The sequence below is a fragment of the Rana temporaria genome, chromosome 8, assembly GCF_905171775.1.
Source record: "Rana temporaria chromosome 8, aRanTem1.1, whole genome shotgun sequence".
Taxonomy (NCBI): Eukaryota; Metazoa; Chordata; class Amphibia; order Anura; family Ranidae; genus Rana; species Rana temporaria.
Window position 1 is genome coordinate 186863963 of NC_053496.1, and position 19550 is coordinate 186883512.

At 45.5% G+C, this 19550-nt stretch overlaps 1 protein-coding gene across 1 annotated transcript in view; it reads left to right on the top strand.

The window, feature by feature from the left end:
* The window catches only part of LOC120910642 (zinc finger protein 850-like), a gene marked incomplete at its 3' end in the record, with an annotated part of 30958 nt that extends 15048 nt beyond the window's left edge, over positions 1–15910 (top strand). The window contains exons 2-4 of the mRNA XM_040322395.1: positions 27–807; positions 1344–1350; positions 14828–15910. Coding sequence (XP_040178329.1) covers positions 27–807; positions 1344–1350; positions 14828–15910 — 1871 coding nt within the window. The remainder of the gene's footprint in view (positions 1–26; positions 808–1343; positions 1351–14827) is intronic.
* Positions 15911–19550: the final 3640 nt, after the last annotated feature.

Sequence of the window (19550 nt, forward strand, 5' to 3'; positions counted from 1 at the left end):
TAAAGTACATAAAAGAACTCACACAGGTGAGAAGCCGTATTACTGTCCTGAGTGCGGGAAATGTTTTTCACAGAAGTCCTATCTCTCCGTACATCAGAAATCGCACACAGGAGAAAAGCAGTTTTCCTGTTCTGAGTGTGGGAAATGTTTTTTACTAAAATCACAACTTGTTGCACATCATAGATTGCACACAGGCGAGAAGCCGTATACCTGTCCTGAGTGCGGGAAATGTTTTTCATTCATGTCCAGTCTTCACAGACATAAGAGATTGCACACTGGGGAAAAGCCGTATTCGTGTTCTGAGTGCGGGAAATGTTTTTCAGAGAAGGCCAGTCTTTACAAACATCAGAAATTGCACACAGGAGAGAAGTCCTATTCCTGTCCTGAGTGCGGGAAATGTTTTTCAGATTTGTCCAGTCTTTACAAACATCAGAAATTGCACACGGGAGAAAAGCCACATTCTTGTCCTGAGTGCGGAAAATGTTTTTCACAGAAGTCCAATCTTGACAGGCATCAGAGATCTCACACAGGGGAGAAGCCGTATTCCTGTCCTGAGTGCGGGAAGTTTTTTTCACTGAAGTCCCACCTTGACAGACACCAGAGATCTCACACAGGGGAAAAGCCACTTTCCTGTCCTGAGTGCGGGAAAAGTTTTTCACAGAAGTCCCATCTTGACAGACACCAGAGATCTCACACGGGGGAGAAGCCGTTTTCCTGTCCCGAGTGTGGGAAATTTTTTTCAAGGAAGTCCAATCTTTACACACATCAGAGATTGCATTCAAAAAAGAAGCCACTTTCCTGTCCTGAGTGAGGGAAATGTTCCTCACTGAAGTCCCGTCTTCCCGTACATCAGGGGTCCCACACAACCCTTGAGGTGTATTAGTGAGTGCGGGAAATGTCTTGTATATGAATGTTGCTGGACATGTGGGGAAGAAGCACACCCTGATATACACCTCAGATATACTCCATGGCTGATCTTCATCATGTAAGAAACAGTTCATAAGGAGATCAGAGATCACCAAAGACAGGGATGAAGTGTTGTACCGTGTTGGCCATTGATAGCAGGAGAAAAATAAAAATGGAGTCATTCCCTCTCATTGGCTGAGTACACTTTGTGGTATGGAGACTTAGAGGTCTATTATTGTTTTGCAAGAGGTTTGTTTTTTCAAGTCGTCTTCCAGGACGAAACGCGTTAACCCCACCACGTAAAAGGCGGTCCTCTAGGCCTTTTAAAATAAAAATGGAGTCATTCCCTCTGATTGGCTGAGGACATTTTGTGGGGGAAGATTTCACAAACACTTCCAGGTCTGTTTCTATAAACTTTGTAGAATGAATGTGTAAAGGAAATGTGTAAGTTCTGTATAGAATTGTATTCTATGTTGTATGTATTGCACACGGCACTAATAAAGTTTTCATTCCATGTTTGCATTCTTTCCAGTCCTGATTAGAATTAGCCCCGCCTATGTTACGCCCCTTGTTACCATAAAAGTACAATTGTAATATTAATGTGATCGCTACGTAATCATGTGTATAAAAACCTTCCATTGTGTCATAATAAAACACAACAGTTATTTGGAAAGAGGCGGAGCGTATCTTCTGTGTCTGTTCCCTCCTGCAGTAGTTATTTATTTGGAACCGCCAATCAATATGAGGATAGGAGTTTCCTATCAATTAAATTCCAGAACAAATGTGACGCGTATTCCCCCAGCCGTGACCGGTATTTTTTTATTTGCCGTGAAGTTTCCCCTAAAGATTCATACCGGACACAAAGGGCCTGGTATTGTCCGGAACTAAGTCGGATCCCATTCGTTGAAGTCAGTTGAAAGTCGGACTTCAAGTCGCAGGGCAAAGTCAGATCCACAGTTGTACGACTGTCGTGTCATACCAGTGTAAACCCAGTCTGAATTTCTGACAACAAATGTTCGATGGGAGCGTGTTGTTGGAAATTCCGACCGTGTGTAGGCTCCGTCGGACATTTGCTGTCAGAATTTCCGACAACAAAAAATTTGAGCGCTGGTTCTCAAATTTTCAATTTTCCGACAACAAAGGCCCGGATTCACAGAGAGCGGGCGCACATTATGCCGCCGTAGCGCAAACCAATGTACGCTACGCAGCACAGAGAGGCAAGCATGGAATTCAGGAAGCCAGTGCTCCCAAAGCTGCGTCGGAGTGGCGTAGATTTCGAAGGCACAGGCCGGCGTAGGTGGAAGTGGGCTTGCTCCATGCAAATGAGGCGTGACCCCATGCAAATGATGGTTTGAGAGCCAGACAAGTACGTTGAACGAACTGCACATGCGTCGTGTCGTGGACACATCCCCGTGTGCATGCTCATAAAGACGTCGGAACAACTACCTAAGATACGCCGGATCACTGCATACGCCATGAACGTAACTTACGCCCATCCAGTCACACGTCCTACGTAAAATACGCCGGCTTGTATTCCTTGGTGCAGACCTTTACATGTCTGCTGCTGGGTTACACCTCCTTTATGGGGCTTAACTTTACGCCGGACGTACAACTTCCGCGCACCTCTCGTAGCCTGCGTCGGGCGCGCGCAGGTTCGTGAATCGCCGTATTTTCCTCATTTGCATGTTTGAATGGCTAATCAATGGCAGCGCCACCATGCGGCCAGCGTAAATGTGCGCCCACCCTACGCCAGCGTAGGCAAGTTAATTTGGCGGGATGAAGCCTGTTCTTAGGCGTATCTTAGTTTGTGGGTACGGCGCACAGATACGCCGGCGCATATTTGCACTTACGTGGCATATCTTGAGATACGTCGGCGCAAGTGCTTTGTGAATCCGGGCCAAAATCTGTTCTCGTAAATTCCGATTGTGTGTAGACAATTTCTGATGCACAAAATTCCACGCATGCTCTGAATCAAGTACGAGACAAACGCTCAGTCTGGTAAAAAACTAGCATTCGTAATGGAAATAGCACAATCCTCACGCTGTAACGGACCGAAAAGCACGAGGCTGAAAAGCACGAATCGTCTCTCGCCAAACTTTTACTAACACGACTGGTATTGAACTTCTCTTTGATAGTGCCATCGTACGTGTTGTACGTGACCGCGTTCGAAATTTCCGACAACATTTGTGCGACCGAGTGTATGCAAGATTAGTTTGAGCCAACATCCGTCGGAAAAAAATCCACAGTTTTGTTGTCGGAATGTCCGATCGTCTGCATAAGTGTAACCATATTGCTACTTTGCCAGGCAACTTCGGCACGACCTTGTAGCAACTTCAGGGAATGTTGTGTAATCTTCCTGTAATGTCAGCTCGGAATCGCATCAATTAAGATGAGGATCCCACTTGGAGGCAACTTCCATTAAAGTCTATGGGCACTAGTGTTGCTCACGAATATTCGCATTTCGAATATTCGTTACGAATATGGCATATTCGAATATTCGCGAATAACTCGAATTTCGCGGCCAAAATTCGCTATTCCGAATATTCGTATTTTTTCAAATTTATTTTTAAAACAGATCACATCCTATCGACGTCTAAAAGCATTGCTGGTATGATTAGAGACCCTGGGCCGAGTAGCTAAGCTGAGGCGATCCTTTTATGTTGCCGAATATTCGCAATCGCGAATATTCGATTTCCGAATATTCGCGAATACTTTCTCCGCCCTTCTTTTGCATCAGAGCCAATCAGAGTTCTCCTACCATAGTTGTCAAAATCTCGCCATCAATTTCGCATTCGCATTAGCGAAATTTCGATAAAATATCACCAATATTCGATTTCCGAATATTCGCGAATACTTTCTCCGCCCTTCTTTTGCATCAGAGCCAATCAGAGTTGTCAAAATCTCGCAATCAATTTCGCATTCGCATTAGCGAAATTTCGATAAAATATCACCAATATTCGATTTCCGAATATTCGCGAATACTTTCTCCGCCCTTCTTTTGCATCAGAGCCAATCAGAGTTCTCCTACCACAGTTGTCAAAATTTCGCAATCAATTTCGCAAATTTTATTTTTTTTTTTAAATATCACGAATATTCGATTTTAGCGAATATTTCACGAATATTCATCTATATATTCGTGATATATCGCGAAATCGAATATGGCGTATTCCGCTCAACACTAATGGGCACACGTCAGATAGAAGTCACCTTAATCGCTTAAGGACCGCCGCACGACTTTTTACGTCGAACAGAATGGCACGGCTGGGCAAATGGGCATACAGGCAAGTCCCCATTAATTTGCCGCCATGCGGTCGCGTGCGCCGCCGGCGGTGTGCTAGCGAGACCCTATCGCGAGCTCCGTGACCGTGGCCACGGACTCGATGTCCGCCAGTGTCCCGCAATCAGGTCACAGAGCTAAAGAACGGGGAGGTGTCAGTGTAAACACATCTCCTCGTTCTTCCTAGTGACATGTCACTGATCGTCTGTCATCGGGAACAGCGATCAGTGACGTGTCACTCATAGCCACGCCCCTAACAGAATCACTCCCTAGGACACACTTAACCCTTTTGGCGCCCCTACAGGTTAACCCCTTCACTGCCAGTGCCATTTTTTACAGTAACCTGTGCATTTTGATAGCACTGATAGCTGTGTGAATGGTCCCAAAATGGTGTCCGATGTGTCCGCCATAATGTCGTGGTCACGATAAAAATTGCTGATCGCCGCAATTATTAGTAAAAAAATAAAAATTCCATAAAACTATCCCCTATTTTGTAGACGCTATAACTTTTGCGCAAACCAATCAATAAACGCTTATTGCGATTTTTTTTTTTACCAAAAATACGTAGAATAGGTATCGGCCTAAACTGAGGAAATTTTTAATTTTTTATATATTTTTGGGGATATTTATTATAGTAAAAAATATTGGGCCAGATCCACAAAAGAATTACGCCGGCGTATCTATTGATACGCCGCATAATTTTAAAGTTCCCGCGTCGTTTCTTTGTTTTGTATCTACAAAACAAGATACGACTGCATCTGGGATCGATCCGACAGGCGTACGTCTTAGTACGCCGTCGGATCTTAGGTGCATTTTTCCGCCGGCCGCTAGGTGGCGTTTCCGTCGAATTCCGCGTCGAGTATGCAAATTAGCTAGTTACGGCGATCCACGAACGTACGTTCGGCCGGCGAATTTTTTTACGTCGTTTGCGTTCGGCTTTTTCCGGCGTATAGTTAAAGCTGCTACATGGTGGCATACTCAATGTTAAGTATGGCCGTCGTTCCCGCGTCGAAATTTGAATTATTTACGTAATTTGCGTAAGTCGTTCGCGAATAGGGATTTGCGTAGAATGACGTCACCGTCGTAAGCATTGGCTTGTTCCGGTTTAATTTCGAGCATGCGCACTGGGACACCCCCACGGACGGCGCATGCGCCGTTCAAAAAAAACGTTGTTTACGTTGGGTCACGACGTATTTGCATAAAACACGCCCCCATCACATTGTTTTGAATTGCGCGCCCTTACGCCGCCAAAGATACACCACGCTGCCGTTACCTACGGCGCGCATTCTTTGAGGATTTGAAAAAAAAAAAAAAAGTTACGGCGGCGTAGTGTATCTTAGATACGCTACGCCCGGCGGGAATATGCGCCGCGCTACGTGGATCTACCCCTTTGTTTTTATTTTTTTAAATTGTCGCTCTATTTTTTGTTTATAGTGCAAAAAAATAAAAAGTACTAAGTACTGGAATCCAGTATATAAACTCACTTTACCGTTAAATATAAGTGTAAAATGCAAAACTCCGGTGGGTGTAACAAGATGTCCACTTTCCCCCTTCTCAGAGTATCCTTGCTATGGAGGAGTGCGGGGTGTTGCAAGATGGTGGCGACGGAACGTCACATCCGTTACACATTCTGACGGGTTGCCATATCTGACGAAACACCGTGTTCACGTTACGGGATGTTTCTCGGGACTGCAGTTCCTCTGATCTCCACAAGATGGTGATCTTTTGTCTTCCCAGATAGGAAGGCTCTATGGAAGACAGGAAGTGATGTCAGGTGGCAGACAGAATTTCAGATTAGCTTTGTGAGAGAAGACGTTGCTGGAAGTGGCAGCAGAGGAGGTAATAAGATCTTATCTTCTATTTACACCCAGTAATACCCCCCGTCATGTCCGTCCTCTTCCTCCATAGTCACTGTGACGTCTTTTATCTCCAGCAGATAATACGCACATATATAATTATTATACAGGATTTATATTGTGCCAGCAGTTTACGCAGCGCTTTACAATCTAAGGGCAGACAGTACAGTTACAATACAAATCAATACAGGAGAAATCAGAGGGCCCTGCTCATTAACCACTTAAGACCCGGACCTTTAGGCAGCTAAAGGACCCGGCCAGTTTTTGCGATTCGGCACTGCGTCGCTTTAACAGACAATTACGCAATCGTGCAACGTGGCTCCCAAACAAAATTTACGTCCTTTTTTTCCCCCACAAATAGAGCTTTCTTTTGGTGGCATTTGATCACCTCTGCGGTTTTTATTTAATGCGCTATAAACAAAAATAGAGCGACAATTTTAAAAAAAATGCAATATTTTTTACTTTTTGCTATAATAAATATCCCCCAAAAATATATATAAAAAATTTTTTCCTCAGTTTAGGCCGATACGTATTCTTCTACTTATTTTTGGTAAAAAAATCGCAATAAGCGTTTATCGATCGGTTTGCGCAAAATGTATAGCGTTTACATAAAAGGGGATAGTTTTATTGCATTTTTATTAATATTTTTTTTTTTTACTACTAATGGCGGCGATCAGCGATTTTTTTCGTGACTGCAACATTATGGCGGACACTTCGGACAATTTTGACACATTTTTGGGACAATTGTCATTTTCACAGCAAAAAATGCATTAAAAATGCACTGATTACTGTGAAAATGACAATTGCAGTTTGGGAGTTAACCACAAGGGGGCGCTGAAGGAGTTAAGTGTGACCTAATTTGTGTTTCTAACTGTAGGGGAGTGTGGCTGTAGGTGTGACATCATTGATTGTGTTTCCCTATTTAAGGGAACACACGATCAATCACGGCGCCACAGTGAAGAACGGGGAAGCTGTGTTTACACACAGCTCTCCCCGTTTTTCAGCTCCGGGGAGCGATCGCGGGACTCCAGCGGCAATCGGGTCCACGAGTTCCGCGGCCACGGAGCTTCGGACCGGGTCGCGTGCACATGCCGGCGCGCACGAGACCCTGGGCTTAAAGAGCCACGTACATGTACATGGATGTGCCCAGCCGTGCCATTCTGCCAACGTATATCGGCATGAAGGGGTCCTTAAGTGGTTAAAGAGAGGGTTGAATGATACAAAAGGTAATAACTGTGGGGGATGGGCTGACGGAGAAAATAAAAGAACAGTTGTTGGGTGGTGACGGGATAGGCTTCTCTGAAGAGAAGGGTTTTCAGAGATCGTCTAAAAGTGAACAGAGTAGGAGATAGTCAAACAAATTGGGGCAGGGAGCTCCAGAGGATGGGAGAGGCTGGGGGAACGTCCTGGAGATGAGCTTGGGAGGAGACGAGTTGTGGATGCCTTCGTAAATTGTTAATATTTTGAATTTAATGCGTTGGGAGAGCAGAAGCCAATGGGAGGAGTGGCAGAGAGAGATGGAGGGCACTGAATGGAAACCAATGGAGGAACTGGCAGAGAGGAGTAGCTGACAGTAAACGGTTGGGAAGGTGGACGATCCTGGCGGCAGCATTCATGATGGACTGAAGGGGGAGGAGCCTATATGAAGGTAATCCAGTGAGGAGGGAGTTGCAGTAGTCGAGGCGAGAGATAACCAGGGAGTGAATCGGTAGCTTTGTGGTGTCATTGGTTAGGAAGGGCGTAGTTTGGAGATGTTGCGGAGGTTGAGGCGGCAAGCTTTGGACTGTAATTGGATGTGGGTCCCGAAAGGAAAGCTCAGAGTCCAGAATTACACCTTGGCATGCAGGGACGGGTAGATAGTCATCGATCTTGACAGAGATATCAGGGAAAAGGCACGTGGGGGAGGAAATATTATGATCTCGGCTTTTCGATAGATTGAGTTGGAGGAAGTGGTGTGACACCCAGACTGATATGTCTGTTAGTAAATTAGTGATGTGTGAGGAGATTTGGGTGTCATCGGCTTAGAAATGGTATTGGAAGCAATGGAGGCTTTTAGCTAGATTCAGGTAGAGTTAGGCCGGCTTATCAGTAGATACGCCGGCCTAACTCAGAATCTGCGCTGACCTATGTTTAAGTGTATTCTCAAACAGAGATACGCTTAAACATATCTAAGATACGAAGACTTGCGCCGTCGTATCTTAGGTTGCAATATTGAGGCTGGCCTCTAGGTGGCGCTTCCATTGCGGTCGGCGTAGAATATGTAAATCAGTAGATACGCCGATTCACGAACGTACGACCGGCCGACGCAGTACATTTACGCCGTTTACGTAAGAGATAGGCCGCCTAAAGTTATTCCATCAAATAGATGGAATAGTAATGTTAAGTATGGCCGCCGTTCCCGCGTCGAAATTCGAAAATTTTACGTCGTTTGCGTAAGTCGTCCGTGAATAGGGATTTACGTTGTTTACGTCCACGTCAAAATCAATAGGCCCGTGCGGCGGACGTAGCCGCAATGCATACTGGGAAATGTAGGCGCCCGGCACATGCGCAGTTAGAAAAAAAACGTCAATCACGTCGGGTCAAGCCTCATTACCATAAAACACGCCCCCTCAGACGAATTTGAATTAGGCGCCCTTACGCCCGCCCGCTTTAGGCTACGCCGCCGTAACTTAGCAGGCAAGCACTTTGAGAATCAATTACTTGCCTCGCTAAGCTACGGCGGCGTAGCCTAAACACGCTAAGCTACGCCGCCGCAAAGTTGCGGCAATCTCTCTGAATCTGGCTATTTCAGTTGACCCAAGAAGGAGGTGTAGATCGAGAATAGGAGAGGTCCAAGAACGGAACCTTAGGGGACCCTGGTGGAGAAAGGAAGAGGAGAGGAGGAAGTAAAGTTGTGATGCTGAAGGTGCAAAGGGTTAGGTAGTATAGCGAAGATTACAGTTACGGAGACCAAAGGAGAGGAGTTTTTTGTTAGTAGGGATGAGCCAAACACCCCCCCCCCCCCGTTCGGTTCGCACCAGAACCTGCGAACAGACCCCAAGTTTGTGTGAACTTTAGAACCCCATTAAAGTCTATGGGACTCGAACGTTTGAAATCTAAAGTGCTGATTTTAAAGGCTAATATGCAAGTTATTGTCCTAAAAAGTGTTTGGGGACCCGGGTCCTGCCCCAGGGGACATGTATCAATGCAAAAAAACTTTTTAAAAACTGCAGTTTTTTCGGGAGCAGTGATTTTAAATGACTTTTTATCCTTTAGAAATGACACTTTGTGCAGGGACAGTTCTAAGTACGGGAAACAAGCGCTGCTTTACAGGCATACTATAGACACCCCCCTAGGTACGAAATGTAAAGGAATATTTCACTTTTATTGTTTCACTTTAACTACTTGCCGTCGCCGCACCGTCATAATACGTCCACAAGGTGGCTCTCCTAGGCGAGATCACGTATTATGACGTCCTACCCTTTAGCCGCCACTAGGGGCGCACGCGCGCCGCCGGAGGCGCGCGCACGCGCCCCCCGCTCGCCCCCGACTCCCGTGCGTGTGCCCGGCGGGCGCGATCGCCGCCGGGCACACGCGATCGCTCGGTACAGAGCGGGGAACGGGAGCTGTGTGTGTAAACACACAGCTCTCGTTCCTGTCAGCAGGGGAAATGCTTTTCTTCGGTTCATACACTGTATGAACCGAGGATCAGTGTTTCCCCTAGTGAGGCCACCCCCCCCCCCCCACAGTAAGAACACACCCAGGCATACTTAACCCCTTCCCCGCCCCCTAGTGTTAACCCCTTCACTGCCAGTGGCATTTTTATAGTAATCTAATGCATTTTTATAGCACTGATCGCTATAAAAATGCCAATGGTCCCAAAAATGTGTCAAAAATGTCCGAAGTGTCCGCCATAATGTCGCAATACCAAAAAAAAAAATCGCTGATCGCCGCCATTACTAGTAAAAAAAATATTAATAAAAATGCCATAAAAATACCCCCTATTTTGCAAACGCTATAACTTTTGCGCAAACCAATCAATAAACGCTTATTGCGATTTTTTTTTACGAAAAATATGTAGAAGAATACGTATCGGCCTAAACTGAGGAAAAAAAATGTTTTTTTATATATTTTTGGGGGATATTTATTACAGCAAAAAGTAAAAAATATTCATTTTTTTCAAAATTGTCGTTCTATTTTTGTTTATAGCGCAAAAAATAAAAACCGCAGAGGTGATCAAATACCACCAAAAGAAAGCTCTATTTGTGGGAAAAAAAGGACGCCAATTTTGTTTGGGAGCCACGTCGCACGACCGCGCAATTGTCTGTTAAAGCGACGCAGTCCCGAATCGCAAAAAGTACTCTGGTCTTTGGGCAGCAATATGGTCCGGGGGGTAAGTGGTTAAGCATTATTAAAATCACTGCTCCCGAAAAATCGGCTGTTTTTTTAAAACTTTTTTTGCATTGATGCATCCTCCCTGGGGCAGGACCCGGGTCCCCAAACACTTTTTATAACAATAACTTGCATATAAGCTTTTAAAATTAGCACTTTAGATTTCTCCCATAGACTTTTTGGATTTGCCGCAAACACCCCAAATTGTTCGCTGTTCGGCGAACAGGCAATGTTCGAGTCGAACATGAGTTCGACTCGAACTCGAAGCTCATCCCTACCTTTGAGAGGTCCAGGAGTAGGATTACAGAATAGTGTCTATTGGATTTAGCCATTAGCAGATGATTTGTGAGTTAAAAGAGAGTCGTTTCTTTGGAGTGTTGAGGGCAAAATTAGGGTTGTCCCGATACCACTTTTTTAGGACCGAGTACAAGTACCGATACTTTTTTTCATGCACTCGCCGATACCGATTACCGATACTTTTTTTTTAAATGCAGCCATGTCTCCCCCCAAAATGCAGCCATGTCTCCCCCCAAACGCAGCCATGTCTCCCCCCAAAATGCAGCCATGTCTCCCCCCAAAATGCAATCATGTCTTCCCCCAAAACGCAGCCATGTCTCACCCCAAAACGCAGCCATGTCTCCCCAAATCGCAGCCATGTCTCCCCCCAAATCGCAGCCATGTCTCCCCCCAAATCGCAGCCATGTCTCCCCCCAAAACACAGCCATGTCTCCTCCCAAAATCCAGCCAATATCGGCTTTGTGTGGGTCAGAACTTATACACAATGCTATGGTGCCTGGCCACCACTCCAGGGCAGGTGCAAACTGAGCACAGCAACCAGGTACTTGCAGTTGGCAGACAGGCAAAGTGATTCAAGACAGTCCAGGTAAAAGGCAAGTAAGGCTCAGAATAGTCAGGGTCAAATCCACAGTCAAAAGGCAGGCAGAGTTCAGAGAGTAGTCAATGTCCGATCCGAGGTCATGAACGAGGGAATCCAAACACTGGAGCAGGGCAGACAAAAGGAGAGCTTGGAACACGTGTTAAAAATGCAATATCACCAGCATGAGACTGCAGGCTTGGCTGGCTTAAACACAGTTTGGTCTCCACCCAGAGACTGACCACATCAATCACCTTGCAGGTGGACATACAGACAGTAAGAATGCACCACAGCCAAAACCAGGATGCTGGAATGAGGTGCAGGAGCACAACACACTCCTGAGAAATTATTCTGGGAATGTCATTTGATTTTACTATTTGTGTTCAAATCTAGAGTTTTCCTCCTGTGAAGTCTGGAGATCACATGACCATCACATTGCCTCCACCTCCCTCCCTGATAGAATAGAGAAATACAAAGAAGATTCTAGAAGTCACCAGAGAGATCATCGAGCTGCTGACAGGAGATGTGAGCGGTGCCGGGAAGGACGTCATGATGGACAATCAGCCGCCCCTCACATCACCGGGTAAGAGGAGACTTTATTGTAAAGGAGAGAGCAGTACGGAGGCTCCACCTAGATCCTCCATCATCTGATGAACACATATAGCCGGATTCAGAAAGAGTTAGGCCGGTGTATCAGTAGATACGCCGACCTAACTTGGAATCTGCGCCGTCCTAAGTTTAAGTGTATTCTCAAACTGAGATACACTTAAACCTTAAACCGCCGTCGTATCTTAGGGTGCAATATTTAGGCTTGCCGCTAGGTGGCGCTACCGTTGAGTTTGGCGTAGAATATGTAAATGCATAGATATGCCGATTCACGAACGTACGTCCGCCCGTCGAAGTTAAGATACGCAGTTTCCGTAAGAGATACGCCGCCTAAAGATAAACATGCCCCCTAGGTGGCGTAGCCAATGTTAAGTATGGCTGGTGTTCCCGCATCGAAATTTGAAAATTTAACGTCGTTTGCGTAACTGAATAGGGCTGGGCATAATTTACGTCCACGTCGAAACCAATACGTCCTTGCGGCGTACTTTGCCGCAATGCACACTGGGAAATGTACACGGACAGCGCATGTGCCGTTCGTAAAAAACGTCAATCACGTCGGTTCACAGTTAATCTACATAAAACACGCCCCCCACATCCTCATTTGCATTCGGCGCGCTTACGCCGGCCTATTCACGCTACGCCGCCGTAACTTAGCAGGCAAGTACTTTGTGAATACAGTACTTGCCTAGCTAACTTACGGCGGCGTAGTGTAAATACGATACGCTACGCCGCTGCAAAGATGCGACGATCTACTTGAATCTAGCTATTAGAAACAATGTATTCAGTCAGTGTGTGTGTTTCCTACAGATGGATCCAGTAATGGGAACCCACCAGAGAGATGTCCCCGTCCTCTGTATTCCCGGGATTCCACACAGGAAGGTCACACCATCCCCCACCATCATCAGGTAGATGAGGAACAATCACTGATAGTATCATTAGGATCTGTACATTATCTGCATTGTTACCATTGATGTCATTTTTATTCTATATTCAGAGTGGAGACCTGAGAGATCCTAAAGTTGAGGTTAAAGAAGAGATAAAAGAGGAGGATGATGAGGATGGGGTGATGGAGGAAGAACACAAAGATCTGTACCAGGACACCATGGTGGAGTCATCCAGCTACAGGAACCCACCAGAGAGATGTCCCCGTCCTCTGTATTCCCGGGATTCCACACAGGAAGGTCACACCATCCCCCACCATCATCAGGTAGATGAGGAACAATTATTGGTGGTTCTGATTTATACACAAACATGTTTATTATAATGAATGCTTTATTATATATTCAGAGTGGAAACCTCGGGGATGATAATATTGATGTTAAAGAAGAGTATAAAGAGGAGGATGAGGAGTATGGAGTGATGGAGGAGTTTTCAGAAGGACACAAGGATATGATGGAGCCACCTAATACCAGGAACCCCCCAGAGAGATGTCCCCATCCTCTGTATTCCCGGGATTCCACACAGGAAGGTCACACCATCCCCCACTGTTACAAGGTTGGTGGAAGGGAGAATCTAGAACATGGACTAGTGGGGAGAATGTTTTTTTTTTTTTATGCCACATTATTAAAGCTTGTATCTTATGCCGCGTACACACGATCATTTTTCGGGTTGTAAAAAACAAAGTTTTTCAGGCTCTAGAAAAAACAACGTTTTTTTTCAACTTGATCTTTAAACCGGCCTTGCCTACACACGATCGTGAAAAAAAAATGCTCTAGAAAAGCGTGGTGACGTACAACGGCACTATAAAGGGGAAGTTCCAATCGGATGACGCCACCCTTTGGGCTGCTTTAGCTGATTTCGTGTTAGTAAAAGACGATTCGCGCTTTTCTGTCTGTTACAGCGTGATGAATGTGCATACTCCATTACGAATGGTATTTTTACCAGAACGAGCGCTCCCGTCTCATAACTTGCTTCTGAGCATGCACAGATTTTTCACGTCATTAAAGCCCACACACGACCATTTTTTACAACCTGAAAAACGTCAACGTTAATAACGTTGTTAAAAAATAGAGCATGTTCGAATTTTTTTTGGCCCGTTTTTTAGAACCCGAAAAATGATCTGAAGCCCACGCTTTTAATGACATAAAAAAAAAACGTAATTTTTTACAACCCGAAAAATGATCGTGTGTACGTGGCATTACAGATGATCTTCTCTCTCATTCTCTTGGTTTAGAGTGGAGATCCAATCGATATAGAATTTGAGGTGAAATCAGAAGAAGAAGAGACGTATGTGAGGGATGATCAGCAGTCTATGGAGGAGGATGGAATAACGGGGACATTTATAGAGGAGGACACTCCTACAGAGATCAGCACAGGTGGGTCATTAACACTAAATCCATTCCTCCACCCATACTGCTCACTGATTGGTCCAGAGTAGGGCGGGGACTGGGTGATATCAGACAAAGCTGCCTGATGTGGGCGGAGTCCTGGTTTAGGGGAACCAATCAGCTCATGTCTAGTAATAATCTTTGTATTTCTATTTTAGTAGATGGACGGGAGATGAGGAAAACCTCAGAGGATTGTCTCACTTTGTCTCCAGACTGTAAAGTAGAAGATGAGGACATCACACAGTATAGTCCAGGAGAAAACCTGACTACCTCAAATGTCCATCCGGCACCACACAGTGTAGATGGACCATCGTATTCCTCTTATCCTGAGGAACCTCAGACTGTGCGGGACGGTGCCGGACCATCGTATTCCTCTTATCCTGAGGAACCTCAGACTGTGCGGGACGGTGCCGGACCATCGTATTCCTCTTATCCTGAGAAACCTCAGATTGTGCGGGACGGTGCTGGACCATCGTATTCCTCTTATCCTGAGGAACCTCAGACTGTGCGGGACGGTGCCGGACCATCGTATTCCTCTTATCCCGAGGAACCTCAGACTGTGAAGGACGGTGCCGGACCATCGTATTCCTCTTTTCCTGAGGAACCTCAGACTGTGAGGGATGGTGCTGTCCTTCCAACAGATAAAAGGTTTTCCTGTACTGAGTGCGGGAAGTGTTTTGCTTTTAAATCACATCTTAATGTGCATACAAGATCTCACACAGGTGAGAATGTGTTTTCCTGTTCTGAGTGCGGGAAATTTTTTGTAAAAAAATCTGAATTTGTAAAACATCAGAGATATCATACGGGGGAGAAGCCGTATTCCTGTCCTGAGTGCGGAAAATGTTTTTCACAGAAGTCCCATTTTAACGCACATATGAGATTGCACACAGGTGATAAGCCATATTCCTGTCCTGAGTGCGGGAAATGTTTTTTGCGGAAGTCCAATCTTAGCATACATCAGAGATCGCACACAGGTGAGAAGCCATATTCCTGTACTGAGTGCGGGAAAAGTTTTGTTCAACAATCAGTACTTGTCTCACATCAGAGATCTCACGCAGGGGAGAAGCCGTATGCCTGTACTGAGTGCGAGAAATGTTTTTCAAATAAGTTCAATTTTTACATACATCTGAGATTGCATACTGGAGAAAAGCCATATTCCTGTACTGAGTGTGGAAAATGTTTTGTAAAAAATTCTGAACTTGTGATACATCGGAGGTCTCACACGGGAGAGAAGCCGTATTTCTGTACTAAGTGCGGGCAAAGTTTTGTAAAAAAATCACAACTTGTCACACATCGGAGGTCACACATGCCGGAGAAGTCGTATTCCTGTCCTGAGTGCGGGAAATGTTATTCACAGAAGGCTAGTCTTTCCAAACATGAGAGAACGCACATGAGCTTGAAGCCGTATTTCTGTTTTGAGTGCGGGAAATGTTTTTCACAGAAGTCCACTCTTACCACACATAAGAGATTGCACACGGGGGAGAAGCCGTATTCCTGTCTTCAGTGCGGGAAATATTTTACACAGAAGTCCTCTCTTTCCACACATAAGAGATTGCACACGGGGGAGAAGCCGTATTCCTGTCCTGAGTGCGGGAAAAAATTTTCATTGAAGTCCAGTCTTAAGAGACATCAGAGATCTCACGCCGGGGAGAAGCCGTATTCCTGTCCTGAGTGCGGGGATTTTTTTACACTGAAGTCAAATCTTTACAGACATCAGAAATTGCACACGAGGGAGAAGCCGTATTCCTGTCCCGAGTGATTTCCTATCCTCAGATATACTCCATGGCTGATCTTCATCATGTAAGAAACAGTTCATAAGGAGATCAGAGATCACCAAAGACATGGATGAAGTGTTGTACCGTGTTGGCCATTGATAGCAGGAGAAAAATAAAAATGGAGTCATTACCTCTCATTGGCTGAGTACATTTTGTGGTGGAAACTCTTGCAAGAGGTCTGTTTTCTCAAGTCGTCTTCCAGGACGAAACGCGCTAACCCCACCACTTAAAAGGCGGTCCTTTAGGCCCTTTTAAAATAAAAATGGAGTCATTACCTCTCATTGGCTGAGTACATTTTGTGGTATGGAGACTTGGAGGTCTATTATTTTGTTGCAAGAGGTCTCTCTCATTGGCTGAGTACATTTTGTGGTGTAAACTCTTGCAAGAGGTCTGTTTTCTCAAGTCGTCTTCCAGGACGAAACGCATTAACCCCACCACTTCTCCTAAGCCTTTTAAAATAAAAATGGAGTCATTACCTTATGTACTAATAAGTAGAGTAGACCTCGAAGGACATAAGTTCATTTAACAAAGAGTATTGAACCAGCTCTTGATTCAAAACGGAAAATGTGTTGCCAAATACTTACCGTAATTTTCCTTTCCTGATGGACTTCATGGCAGACTACGTGTGGGTTAACCCCACCTTTTCTCCAATGCTATAGGACCCCCTACCCATAAATTTGAGCTTCCTGCTACGTACTGTGTTCCGTAACTAGCTGACTCTTGGATTACTCTTATACTCATGGGTGGGAACTCCATTAAAAATTACGGTAAGTATTTAGCAATACATTTTCAGTTTTCCTGACAGACTCCATGGCAGACTACGTGTGGGAAATAACTAGCCAATCCACGCGGGAGGGTATGCTGAACAAAAAATATTTAATCTTTCCCGTCAACTGACAAGATTTTGAGACCAAAATTAACAGAGGAAAGGGAAGCAGGTTTAACACAATAATGAGACATGAAAGTGTTGATCGAAGACCGCGAGGCTGCCTTGCATATCACATCAGGAGCCACATGTCGAGCTGCTGCCCATGAGGCCGTCACGCCTCTGGTGGAATGAGCCGTCACCGCCTCTGGAGGAGCCAAGCCCTTCGCCCTGTAAGCTTGTTGAGTAGATTGAACAATCCAGGCCGCTATTGTTCTTGAAGAAGCACGTTTTCCTCTGTTGCTGCCAGAGTGTAACAAGAAGAGATGATTGGAACGTCTGAATGATGAAGTGACTCGTAAGTACTCTCTCAGAATTTCACCCACATCCAAGGGATGGACTTCTGTGGAGATTTGAATGTAGGGAGCACCATCTCATGGTTTTCATGAAATACGGAAGTAACTTTTGGCTTAGACCCAAGCATGGGCATAAGGACCACCCTGTCTGGAAAGAAAGTCATAAAAGGTTCCTGACATCCCAGAAAGCTTTTTTCTGACACTCTTTTGGCCGAAGAGATGGCCACCAAAAAGGCCAGTTTTATTGACAAGTTCTTAATGGAAAGATCTTTATTGTTGAGGGCTGATAAAGCGTCAAGGACGAGTGGAAGGTCCCATTTGGGGAACCTAGGTTTCCTCTGAAGCCCGAGTCTCGATGCCCCGCAAAAAGAATTGCCGTATCAGTGGGTGAGCTGCCCATGATGTTCTGGAAAATGCTGACAGAGCTTAAACTTGCACCCTGAGGGAACTAATGGCCAGACTGGAGAAAACTGACGATGTCTTGGACCCCAGGATCCCTACATGATTTTCCTGCAGAAGTAGAGAAGTCGGCAAACTTAGTCCATATTCTACTGTAGACTCTGTTTGTGTTAGGCTTTCTGGAACTCATGAGGGTGGAAATTACTCTTGAAGCACATCCGAGAGACTCTAGCCTCTCCCTCTCAAGAACCAGACCATCATTTTCAATATCGCTGGACAGGGGTGTAGGATCGCCCCTGAGAAAGAAGGTCCGGCCTGAGAGGGAGAGGCAACGGGTCCCGGAAGCTCATCTGGTTCAGGAGGGGAAACCATGGCCTGCTCGGCCAGTAGGTTGCTATTGTCACCACTTCGACTGTCTGTCTGAAGCCTCTCTAGGAATTTGAGAATGATCGGAGGTGGAGGGAAGGCATACACCCTGTTGAATTCCCACTGGCTCGTTAATGCATCCACTCCGAAAGCTGGACTGCAACGGACTCGAGTGTAGTATTTGTTGATTTTTTAGTTGCAGGGGGATGCAAACAGATCCACCTTGGATCGATTCCCAACGATAGGATCCAGTTGAAGGTCTGTGGATGCAGTGACTATTCGTTGTTGTCTAGTTTGCTGCGAGACAGGAAGTCTGCTTGGACGTTCTGCTTCCCTGGAATGAAGACTGCCGATGTATTGAGCAGATTCCTCTGAGCCCAGGTCATGATGGGTTTGACTTCTTGGAGAAGGGCGGAGCTCTGAGTGCCCCCTTGCCTTTTCACATATGCCACAGCTGTGATGTTGTCCATCTTGAGTAGGACTGATTTCCCTTTCAGGAGATGGGAAAAGGATTGAAGGGCACACCAGGCCGCACGTAGTTCCATAATGTTTGAACCTGGAATGTGGAGATGGGCATCCCATTTGCCTTGTGCCATTTCTGACCCACAATGGGGCCCCCAGCCCGCATTGCTGGCATCGGATGTAACAGTCACCCAATGGATGGGAGCAAGAGAGTGGCATGATAACAGGTTTTTGAGTTGAAGCCACCAAGGGAGACTGTTCCTCATTGTGACAGACTCACCCGGGACATCCCCGGACCCTCTTATGTCTAAAATCATCCTATGTCCACTAGGGGCATAGGATGACTGAGAAATTATATCTTGGACTACCTGAGATGGGATTATTATGTCATTATTATCCACAATATATTCCAGGATATCTGTAAAGGACTATTTACTGTTTATTGATTCTGAACTCAACGGGTTAATTGTAAGAGTGACTCATTCATAATGTTGGGACACATACTGTTAGATGCTAATGTCCTCACCTCCAGTCATCTGTCTGTTCTCTGTGCTAATTGACCCGGCTATTGTGTGAAGATGTCCTGTGTTTACACTTATAATAATGTGTATTGTATAGCAGGTGAGCGAGGAGACGTGACGTCTACCTATGAGTCGCCTAGTCTGGGTAAATGATTAGTTAATTAGCTCATGTTAATTTATGTTCTGGTTACCTCCTCTTTAAACTGTATATAAGGTTGTATTCTTGGTTCTATTAAACACTCCATGTTTAGCACACAAACAAGTCTCGTCTCGTTGTGTGTTGAGAGCAGCTGGAGTATCCGATATCTATATCCAGACTGATAGGATGCGGTATATGACGGAAGCACTCAAGCGGAGTGTGGGACGTTCCGTTACACTCATTAATTGAGTTAACCGGACCAACTGATTGACGTCTTCCGATCTTGCTGAAGGAACCCTGCTTGGAAGGGACGAAGCCTCCACATTGCCCATTTAACCATAGGGGATATGGCCACCATTGTGCCGATTACCTTTAGGCACTGTGAGGCCCTCAGGTGTGAGGAGTCTAGGGCTAGGGAAATTCTTTCCCGAATGACTGGGATTTTTCCTT